This window comes from Olea europaea, unplaced genomic scaffold (genome assembly GCF_002742605.1).
Source record: "Olea europaea var. sylvestris unplaced genomic scaffold, O_europaea_v1 scaffold3030, whole genome shotgun sequence".
NCBI classification, from domain to species: domain Eukaryota; kingdom Viridiplantae; phylum Streptophyta; class Magnoliopsida; order Lamiales; family Oleaceae; genus Olea; species Olea europaea.
Genome location: NW_019248978.1, coordinates 43,816 through 56,450, shown reverse-complemented (window position 1 = coordinate 56,450; position 12,635 = coordinate 43,816). Strand labels below are relative to the sequence as shown.

At 30.7% G+C, this 12,635-nt stretch overlaps 1 protein-coding gene across 1 annotated transcript; it reads left to right on the top strand.

The window, feature by feature from the left end:
* The first annotated feature begins 5,328 nt into the window (after positions 1 to 5,328).
* Positions 5,329 to 12,150, top strand: LOC111384860. The gene is made up of 4 exons (XM_023009198.1): positions 5,329 to 5,754; positions 11,114 to 11,272; positions 11,391 to 11,499; positions 11,769 to 12,150. Exons 1-4 carry the CDS (start codon positions 5,404 to 5,406, stop codon positions 11,999 to 12,001), a joined length of 852 nt encoding a protein of 283 aa, XP_022864966.1. The 5' UTR covers positions 5,329 to 5,403; the 3' UTR covers positions 12,002 to 12,150.
* The last annotated feature ends 485 nt before the right edge of the window (positions 12,151 to 12,635 follow it).

The window sequence follows — 12,635 nt, the reverse complement described above, 5'->3', positions numbered from 1 at the left end:
CTTTGATTGAAGATATTCTTCTACATACGAAACGAAATGTTGGTTATCCGTTATGGCTAGAGGCAATTCAGCACCGACAACAAGTTTCATCATTCACATTTGAGCATTCTCTTCTGAATACATCCATGTGGTAAGAAGGAAAGTTGTAGAATCGACGTTTGGGCTATCAAATTGCAATTGTATTTGACCGGCTTCGAGAAGTTCAAGTTTGGCTGCACATGCTTTGTAGTGATGGTTGAGGAAGGTGGTAACAATACTTTTTTGCCATGAATCGTTGCTAACAGTATTTATATACCTCTTTAGACTCTGCGACTTCATCGACCACATGACCCGTTGAAATCAATTTAAAGTGATCCTGAAATTTTGCCTTTTTTCTCCTATCGCTTCCCTCTTGTATTGAAAATGTCTAATTCAAGTTTCTCCACCTGTTCCATTTTGGAAATATCAACGTCATCCAAATCAATTGGATTCCATGAGTAGCCGAATTTGGAATATCTTTGGGAATGGATACTTCATTTAGACCGAAAAAATCATTCGGAAATTGACTTTGTGACGTCATAGGTGATTCACCTTTGACACCAAACAAGCCCTCAACAAATGAGTGTGGATGTATTTGTGAATTGTAATGAAACTAAAATGTATGGGCGATATAGTAAGTACAAAAACTTAACTAAGTAAAGAGTATAGAAAGTTGATGCGTGTAAGATTGTAAATTTGTAATTGTAAATTCGAAGTATGATAATTGAATGAATTGATATTGAATAATTGAAACTGAAGATAAAATTGTAAAAATAAATGTGTAAATTATAGAATTGTTGAAGAGAATGTGTGAGAGAGAGAGAGTTGTTGAAAACTTGGAATATTGTATTGTTGTTTAAAAAAATTTGAAAATGGGTAGAAGTATTTATAGAGAAAAAATTAAGTGGGTGTTCTGACCACTTTTCAAAGTTCAGTGACCGCAATGGTCACTCAACTTTGAAAAGTGGCCTAACAATCACTATTCATGCGAGGCACGAGACGCATTTTTATGAGTCAGCGGCTAAGTCTATCAGCCGCTCGATACGTTTGACATCTCAAAAAGTACTGAATACTCCATACTCTTGGAGTATTAGAAAGTTTTCCCCAATATGATACGACGTGTATGTAGTAGGTGAACACGGTTCGATTTGGATGGTTTGAGACAAATTTTCAAACCAAAACAAACCACTTCAATTTCTAAACTAAACCATTCCAAACCATTTTTTTCGGTTTTGATTCGATTTAAAACCACGGTTTAACAATGAATTTTTTTTTTATCAAATAAGTTAAATCGTCAATATTAGTATAAAATTTCATGTTAAAACATAAGTTGTATTATTAAAAAAAATTACAAATCAAAATTATATAATTATAATCATTATAATGCAACAACACGATATAAATTTTTTAAACTCTTAATCAATTCTAATGGCATCCATTTAGAATTGTAATACATGATTCATTCTCTTCATAAATATAAAAATGTAGTACATGAATTCATTGATTATAGTTAAATGATATAAAATAACTAAAAAAGAAAATAAATAAAAGAATAAAATACAATGATACCTAGCTAGTGTGACTTTTTGTGAATCATTCAATGCTTCTATTCCATCCAAATATTAGCGAATTACTTTAAGGAGGCTCGATAATTATTAGAACAAAACAACATAATTACCAATAAAAACATAGAATAAGATTACCAAAAAATAAAAGAATTTAGATAATCTGACTTGAATTTAGGCCAAATTTAAGAAAATTATTAGTAAAGGGAAATGAAATGTGCAAGTTTGAATTAAAATCTAGATTTAATTGTCTGCTCAGTTAGAATGAAAAATCGATGAATATGGTTTAGCAGCAATTATTCAACACTTTACCCAATTTAATGATTTTATATTCATAATTCTGCCGACAAATGGGTATTTGGATATAATTTAACTAATTAATTGAGATGTAAAATTGTCGAATTGATTTCAATTGAATTATGTCTAATATGAATGTATTTTTTTTAACTGAAATGTGTTAAATTTGAAATGGGTCATATAAAATTTAGACTAACTTATTTTCAGATTTTTTAGATAAACGATTTGCAAATATTGAAACCTAAACGAAACCAGGCTCAAAACGTAGACGCTGACGGATCCACATGGAATCAAACCAACGATTTCGGTTCAATTTTGTGGTTTGGTAATTTCGTTGTTCAGCCCTAGGTGAAGTGATAAGACCAATTAAATGTTTGAGTATAAAACATACTTTATTGACATTATCATTCAATGTCACATTACTTGAGAACCACTCACAATTTTTGCGTATAGTATTCCTCATTCGAAAATGATTGATATAAATGTAGACTGAATATTCATCTAAAATCAGATTTTTCTCAAAATCTAGTTGATTGTTGTTGATATAATAATTTAACAAGGACATATGTATGAGATAGATTTTGACACATAATCCGAAATGAATAAGATGAAGATCTAATACAAGTGGAAAGACTAACATTTTAGCATATTAGTAACCTAATTTTTAATCTCACTCTAGCGAAAGTTATTTTTTATTTTTTTATTTTTATAAATGAGATAATTAGAAAATATGCCCTTGCATTATAACTTTTATGAGTAGAAAATCTTTAGCCCTTGTTTGGTACCCATTATTTTTCAAAAATACATTTTTCTCTATCTTATTTTTTACTATACATTTTTCTATAAAATAACAACATACGCAAATTCAAAATTTTTCCTATTTTTTTACTACACATTCTTCAACAAAATATTATTCCAAAATGCATTTTGAACGAAAAAATTGAGCACAAACAGGCTCTTAATCACCCACTCCTGGACCCTACCAATCGTCTCTGGGCCTCCCTCCTATTGAAAGATGATTACCTTTTTTCTTTATCATGTATATAATTCCTTACAATCTATAGTATTAGTTCACAAAACTTTTGATAAAATTTTAATATATTTTAAACGTGTGTTTGAAAAATTAATAAAAATTGTGAATTTCATGATATATGTGATTAAAATTAATTATTCGCTTTTGATCTCTACTTTTTAGAATTTTCAAACAAGCACTACATATTGTAAATTAGATGCATCTTCACAAGAAAAAAAGGAAGAAGAAAACATTAGGGACCAAATTGTTATTTGAAGAAATTGTTGAGACTACTATTGCTATTTTCCCCCATCTTAGTCAAGATGACAGCACATTTTAGATTTTGTTTTGTTGTCTTGTTGGTGTAGATTAAATGCACACGACAGCACCACTTATTTGACTTCCATCTGTCTGGAAAAAATGGCTTGGCGACAATATAGGACAATTTCCTGTAAGCATCTACTTACCCCGCTTTTTAGAATTTGTCTCGATTTTGACTCATTCTTCGTACTCAATTTCCACGAAATTTTATCATTACAAGACAGACAATCGATTACTCCACTGACTATAGTTGGAATTTCGTTGGCTGCTATTTTAGTCGATGAAAAATAAACGAGAAATAAAAAAGGAAAATTGAATTTTAATTGCTCAAAACTTAAAAAAATAAAATAAACTAAATGGATCAATATATCTATAATTTTTACACTCTCTATGTATTAGTTATCATATGTTTCACTTTCTTTTCCTTAACACACTCATTGTGTCAATACTTCACTTTGTTTAATTTTCTTTATAATTGTAAAATTATTATCTCTATAGAACTTTTTTAACTTGGATATGCCTAATCAGTGTTACATTAAATTAAACTAGTAAATATGATAACTATAGTAGTACATTGACCATTAAATATATGAGATAATCACGGGTGATTTGGGATTGAATCATTAGTGATAGAAAATTGAGCCATAGGTCATCGCAAAGTATGTATCAATTTTCTTCCATTTTTGTTTTACTTTGGAGAATTATCTTTTTTAACATGGAAAGCTAGCTCAAAATGAAAGCTTAGCCGACTCCAAAAGTCCATATAAAGACCTTGACTTTCAAATTGAATAATCCTTATATAATAGTTCATAAAAAATTTGTCCACGTCTAAATTAAAGGGTAATTAGCACAGAATATTCTTACCTTTCAATGATATTGTGCAAAATGTTCTTACCTTTCATTTTTTTTTTTTTTTTATATTTTCATCTTTATTTTCACATTTCATTGTAAAAAATGACATTTTCATCTAATTTCTCAATAAAAAAAATGTAAAATGACAAATATACCTTCCCATTTAAATAAAATAAAAAAAGAAAAGAACAAATTACAATTATACTGCAAAACTTTTTTAAAAACAACAGATGAGTCCAAATAAATTATTGAAAGTGGAATTAGTACAAAATGTCCATACATTTAAATATATTATATAAAATGTTCATACCTTTTATTTCTTAAAATTTTTATCATTATTTTCACATTTCATTGCAGAAGCCATAATTTTCATCCATATTTTTCAATTAAAAATTGTAAAATAACGAATATACCCTCATATTTAAATAAAACAATAATAAAAAAATAAAAAAAGAACAAATTTCAACTATACTCCTAAATTTTTCAAAAAATACTTTCTTTTTTAATTATTTATTTGAAATTTATTTTTATTTTTTTGAGAATTTTGGAAGTATAATTGCAATTTGTTCGTTATTTTTTCTTTTCTTTATTTATTTTTATTTAAATAGGAGGATATATCCGTCATTTTACAACTTTTAATTGAGAAAATGGATTAAAATTATTATTTTCAATATATTATACGAAAATGTCCAAAAAAAAATAAAAATGAAAGATATGGATTTTTGCACAATAATATTGAAAGGTATGGGTGTTTTTTGCTAATTACCCTTAAAATAATTTATTTGAACCTATTTGCAATTTTCTAAAAAGTTAGGAAGTATTATTGCAATTTGATTTTTAATTTTTCTTTTCTTTTTTGTTTTTATTTAAATAGAAGGATATATTTGTCATTTTACATTTTTTTATTGGGAAATTGAATGAAAATAACATTTTTCACAATGAAAGGTGAAAATGGGAATAAAAATGCCAAAAAATGAAACATAAGAAAGTTTTGCAGTATAATATTGAAAAGTAATGACATTTTGTGCTAATTACCCTTAAATTAAACTTAAATACCTTATTACCTTATTGATAAAAAAAAAAAAAATAATAATAATAATAATAATAATAATAATAAATCCGGATATCTGTGTTTCACAACACGACAATAAATGTTACGCAGTGCGTTATTTGACAAGGAAATGCGTCGCAATTGCTGAGGATCTTCCTGGATTGAATTGTCCAACTAAATTCTCTATATATGTATCTCTCTTATCTATATATGTGTATATATAAATATATCTTTTGATTCGGGCATTTTTTCACAGCATCAAACTGCTGAAAACTCATCACCCAACAATGGGTTCCTTGCATGGAGAATTAACAAACGGATCACAGTTCTATCAGAACGTCGTTGTCATGAGGCACGGCGATAGAATTGACAACTTCGAGCCTCTGTGGACTTCGAAGGCGGAGCGGCCGTGGGATCCGCCGCTTGTGGAAGCTGGAAAGATTCGGGCATATTGCAGGGGTCAAAGTCTCCGGAACCAGCTCGGATTCCCTATCCACCGGGTCTTCGTCTCCCCATTCCTCCGGTGTCTTCAGACCGCCGCTGAAGTTGTCTTCGCTTTATGCGCCATCGAGGGATGCCGCGATGATCCCAATGATTTGAATTCCAACGGCATCGTTATTGATCCATCCAAAGTTAAGGTTAGCTTTCAACTGATTAATATAATATATATTCCGTGTTTGCATGAATTATTAGACTGTATCATTAATAAAATTTAACTAAGCCGTCTAATCATTTGGAAGCGTTTTCATTTAAATATCACCCGTATTACAATCCAGGAATGCACTGTATTTGTATTGAAATTAAGGGTATTTTAGATTATACAACGTCAAAGGCATAGAACAAAAATGATAGACCATATTTTATTAATTCCTTAATGTAGTCTTACTGCGTCAATTTCAATATTATATATATATTAGTTCTGGTGCACCAAAACGTTAGTTACAACCTGCAAGAAAACACCTTAAACCTCAGTTTCTATATTGAAAGCTCAACAGTTGCTTCAAAATGTTAGTTACAACTTACAAGAAAACACCTTGAATCTCAAATTATAAATTGAAAATTAACAGTCGCTTCTTCGGACGAGCAAGTATAATTACTTGTACATAGTTGGGAACGCCCAAGTGTACATTAGTTCATAAAGTGAATGTACTAAATAAGAAAAAAAAATTAAAATCTTGTTTATAGTATTTTTATCTCTCTAGTACTAGTGTTCAAAGATGCTGTAAAGGAATTCTACTTAAACATGAGAGAACGTGGCTATAAAAATTTTGCTCTTTCTCTATCATGAAGCTGCATATTTTTTAATGGAAGTTCTCTTCTTCGGTCCTTCTAAAAATAAATAAATACATTTGATAATTGTTGGGAAAATTGGTGATTAGTGTATAGATAATTTAGAAATTAGTATAATCAATTACATGACACAAACATAAATCCAACAATAATATAAAACAATAATAGGGTTAGAAAAACAAGCCTTGAAAGTCACGTCGAGGACGTTGTCCTAAAATCGTATTGCCTCCCCTTCATGCAGATTCTTTTGGCACTACACAACTCTAAGATAAAATCTATGTGGTTCTCCTTCTATGGGCACAACCATATGGAGATAATTGAACGAGCCTTTATCAATTGCAAGAATTTTTATAGAAGAAGAATAGAAGATAATATAAAACGTCTAAAGAGTAGTATGAAAAGGGAGATGTATGAAAAGACTAGAGAGTATATTGTATTTGATTTTGTTGTGTAAAACAATGAGAAATCCACCTCCTTTTATAGGTAAAATCAACCCCCACAATTAAGTCATTAAAATAGAGGTTATAACATGAATTATGATATTTTAATTGTGTGAAAAATGATTATTAAATAAATAAAAACTGAAAATTAAATGGTTAATTGTTGAAAGGTTCAAGCTTAATTTTAAGTTATAACAATCCCCCACAAGTTTTAAACTTTCAAAATAATTAAAAAAATATATAATAATGGCAACATAATACTGTGCAATAGGTGTAGGTGTCTTTTGGAATTGAACTTTACTTAGTGATAACAATTTCCATTTGAGGGAATCATAATGGACCAAGCCTTGAATTTGACCCCTTTGATCAAATTTCAATTATTCTACACACAGTATCGATTTAGGCTCTAGTTCATAACGGGTAGCACTTTTAATGACCATGCGCTCTAATCTTGATTATAATAAGAATATTTAGGGAATAGCCTAATCCCATAGCCACGGTCTCATGGCAACTTTTACATAGGTGAGTCCTCCAAGAGTGTGTGTGACCCACACCTCACGAGAATTCTCGCTTCGGTACTCATTCAGGGTTAAACCCTTCCTAACATCACATTATTATTAGCACTATCACCATAAGGATAAGCACAATATAAGTAGTGATATTACAAGTCACGCAGTACGGGTTGTTTCTACCACATTGAACCTTCTTCATGGGATCTCCAATCACAAAAGTTGGGTTACTCCAGGAGGTGACTCCTTTATGGGCTTAAACTCATCCCCCTCGATGATTTATATATGTCCATTTTAGACTATAATTTATTTTATGTCCCACTTGGACAATAATTTGGTACCATAATATTTACAAGCTTTTATTCTCCGCTTGCAATCTGCACACCTGCAAAGTTTTCTTAAAATGTCTAAGATATCAATAACACATATTTAATTATTATAAGATAAATACATGAAATTTAGAAATTGACTTCACGTAACATGTTCAAACGTATGCGTCTGTTCAACTCTTGTATTTCACCTGCAATCTTCAGATTTAACCTGAACACTTTGGTCAAAATGTCAATTTCATGGCAATTATGACTAATACATATACTTGAAATTTTAATACCCCCACATTTCAAGGATATTTGGCTAAGAGAGAGCTCACCTTGTGGCAGGTCAAATAATACATTTACTATGAAGTTTATCTTGAATTAATATACCATATTTTCTTTCTTACACCATATAATCACCAATATGTCTAAACAAATAGAAGAAAATGCATGGTAATTATTCGTCATCACGCTATGAATTTTTTCTTTAAAGTTCTCTACATCCTTCCCTTGTTTTACATTTGAAGTAATCCAAAACCAATTTTGACACCACATAAAATTCAGGGAGACTCCTGAGCCCTTTTATGAGATTATTCTAGGAGACGTGTATGTAAATGACTATGTTAAATTATTAATTACAATCATCATGCCCATCAAGTTGATACCAATGATCATGAATATTTAGCACAAATATATCAAAATTTTAAATAACACTTTTGGAACTTCTTTTCCATATTGAAATTATAATTAGGATAATAACATGGTTAACATTAATATTTAATAACAAAAAAGAGTAAATGAATTGTATAAGAGAAGGCATCACAATTTTGTAATTGTAAATTTCAAAATAGTATTATAGAATTTTCTGTTACTAAATTTAGTAATATTAATTTCTAAACCCAACACCAATAATTGACATGAATAATTTCACATTTTATAACTAGTTAAACTATTGGTCCTTTTATTTTATCCATGTCATTTGATTGCCATAAAAATTAAGAAATATAGAAACACGAATCCTTAGCATGCAGATAAATAGGAGTAATCAATTGAAATAGAATACCAACCAACCAAGCCTAAATCATTAGAATAGAAGAGGATCCTTGAGTTTATATCTTCTCCATTTGATTGGTCACATAAATATTTCTACACACTCATCTCATCAATTTCTTTGTTTAAAAGTTTAACAAAAGGTCAATGTTTCAAAATTAAGAAATATAGAACGAGAGTACTTCAACAATAGATATTCCTAGGGCTGGACATGGTCCGATTCGGTTCGATTCTAACGAGAACCGAACCGACCCGAAATTTTTGAATATTTAGTAAGTGGAACCGTCGGGTCCAAATTTAATTACGGAACCGTTCGGGTTCGGTTCCATTCGGTTCGGTTCGGTCCGGTTCGGTTCCGTATTATAATTAAACTTTTTAATATATACAAAGTTACTTTAATTTAATTAATGATATATTTAATATTAGCTCTTACAAAATAACGTAGTTCAATTTTATGTGTTTCACGTCTCTCTTTACTGAATTCTTCATAAATTTGATTATTAAAATCACAGAAAGAGAAAGATAGCGAGCTCAAAATAATTAAGAGAGATGTTGTAGAGCTTTAATTCAATTTTCTCCGGTAGAAACGACACTACAGTAGAATAACAGATTTGGATAAAATTGAGGTCAATTTGATTAGGTCGATTTTGAACTGAATATTAGAAATAAGAAAATCATATTCTATGGTTTGAACTAAATTAACTAGTTAACAAATTTAATTAGAAAAAATAAAATAATTTTACTTATTTAAAATAAATTAATTAAAAAAATTACGGAGATTCGGTTCTTATTCGGTTCTTCGGGTCTTGGCCTAGAATCGAGAATCGAACCATACCCGTCGGTTCTTGATTCAAATACCCGTTCGGGTATTTAATTTGAGAAGAACCGTCGGGTTCGCTTCTGTTCGGTTCGGGTTCGGTTCGGTCGGTTTTGTTCGGGAGTTTTGTCCAACCCTAGATATTCCAACTACCAAAATTGACAAAGTGAGATATTATATGTACTTGATAACATGCCAAAAATGAATCAAATTGAAGCAACAAACCCAATACTACCAAATTAAATTCACATTCTCATCACATTTTTGCCTCCTAGATTTAAGACATTTGCACTATGTCTTAAAGGAATGAAACATTTAAACCATAGGGGTTACAATATAAATTACGAGGTTTTAATTATGTATTAAAAAGATAATTAAAATTGAAAATTGAAAATTAAAATTGGTTTATGTTACAATATTTAGGACAATAATTCATCTATGATTTTCAATAAGTTTTTTCTTCAAAATTTTATAAAAATCACATGCTAAAGAAAATGACCAACAACTTAGGCATCATCAAGTGTTTCCTTTCCAAAATAAAGTAAAACCTAAAAGTCCGCACCTAATGCTTTAAGGCAATAAAGTAGAATATGCTAAGAGACAGTATTAACTCTTCTTATCACTTCAAGTACCCATACATTACACTTATGACCAAAGTAAAAGTGTACGCCAATTTTGACACTTTAGTACATGTGCACAAGGGATCACATCTTAGTATATTTCTTCATTGGAAATTCTTGAGAGCGAGTTAAATTGACCCCTTTACCAATAAATTCCAATATATCATAGTTTTCCATTCACTTCTAACCGACCTTCCCAGTACGAGATATTTGCAAAATATTCAATCCCAAAAGCTGCCAGCTTACAATTCTAAAATTATATCAAATAGTCTTCTAAAAGAAGTTCATTCACACAAATCACGTAACATGACTTTAGATTGTTGGGAAAATTGGTGATTTGTGTATAGATAATTTAGAAATTAGCATATTCAATTACATGACATAAACATAAATTCAACAATAATAGGGTTAGAAAAACAAGCATTGGGAGTCACGTCGAGGACGCTGTCCTAAAGTCGTGTTGCTTCCCCTTCGTGCGGGTTCTTTCGGCACTACACGGCTCCAAGATAAAACACATGTGACTCTCCTTCTATGGGCACGACCATATGGAGATAATTGAATGAGCATTTATCAATTGCCAAAATTTTTATAGAAGAAGAATAGAAGATAATATAAAACGACTAGAGAGTAGTATGAAAAGAGAGATGTATGAAAAGACTAGAGAGTATATTGTATTTGATTTTGTTGAGTAAAACAATGAGAAATCCACCTCCTTTTATAGGTAAAATCAACCCCCACAATTAAGTCATTAAAATAGAGGTTATAACATGAATTATGATGTTTTAATTGTGTGAAATTGATTATTAAATAAATAAAAATTGAATATTAAATGGGTTAATTGTTGAAAGGTTAAAACTTAATTTTAAGTTATAACAATTATATTAACAGTTTTTGAGATAAAATTATCTGATTTTGAGAATCCATTCCATTGCATGTTGTGCTGGTGTTATTTTATAGGTGTCAATTGAATATGGATTGTGTGAGATGATGAACTTGGTTGCCATTAGACCGAATGTGGCTCCAAAAGATGGGGTTTTCGATTTCAATCTTTCACAATGTGAAGCTGTTTTACCTGCTGGAACCATTGACCATGCTGCAGAACAATTGCACAAGCAGGTGACTATTATACATAATTTTATCCTAATTTTTTTTAGAACAAGCTTATATCGCTCGATTATATTATGTTTGTTACAATTTTTGTGTACTGATTGTGGCGTGGCTTCTATTATTGTAGTTGCCAAAATGGCAAGAGACACGGGAAGGTGCTGGGGCTCGATATCGAGAGGTCATCAAGGCTCTTGCTGATAAATATCCTTCGGAGAACTTGTTGCTAGTGACTCATGGTAATTCTTGCTCCTATTACTTTCGTATAATCAAGGGAGTTAGAGGGTTTTGCTTAGCTAGCATGGACAAATAGCGAAGCAAGTACAAGTATTAGTAGCATAACAAAAATGACTTTCTCATCCCATCCATGCATAAGATTGTAATTATTGATATGGGCCTTTTCAACGTAAAAAGGGAATCTTGTGTTGGATTATGTGACCTTTTCTCTTGTATTTTGTGGAAATGCTTCTATTGTTGTTATTTACTTACATTTATGTTTGCTGACCAGGTGAAGGAGTTGGGGTTGCTGTTTGTGGATTCATGGAGGAGGTCGAGAAAGTACGTGAACTCGAGTATTGTGCTTACTCACACTCGAGGAGACCTATCGTTTTTGGTGAAAATGAGTCATTTACAGCGGGAGATCTGATTGGATTACACGAAGGTCAAGTAGGTATTACTTATATCACTTGTGACTCAAATGTAGTATCCAATGATTCTCCAAAGAAAACAAACATCACATAGATTGATGTTCCAATGTTGCTCTATTCATTCTTGTTTTTGTTGGCTAAGAAAAGTTTATGCTAGGATCTGTATTTTGGGATTGAACACTTTGAATACAGACATAATGATCTTGTAATAATTTGAATTAAGTGTGTAAGTTTGTTTACTTATCCGATTCAATTTGATACTACATGCAGAATTATTCTATTAAAAGCAACAAATCACTTTTTAATAGTGTCTAGATCGTTAGTCAAACAGTCTAATTATCCTAAGTTGAATTGTTATAGTTTGTGATACGAAAACAGTAAATAACACCAATATGATGACGGAGAAACCCCAACTGAGTAAAAACTCTTGAACCAAGCTAGTTACTTCCACTAAAGATAATGACTATTACAGTTAGATGCTGTCTAGCCAACTCTACTAGTCTTCCCAATCTACTTCCTGTAATCTCCAAGAACTGATTCCACCAGCTTCCCGATCTTCTCCAATTGTCTCTTTCAAGTGGAATTTCAAGAATACTTAATTCTTGTGCTTTTCCTGTGCTTGCAATCCACCTCTCCCAATGCTCAACTAAGAGAGTATCTTCCTTAATGAAGTTAGGTGTTTTGGATTCAAGGATTTTCCAAATATGTGGTTGTAGGATCTCAAAAAT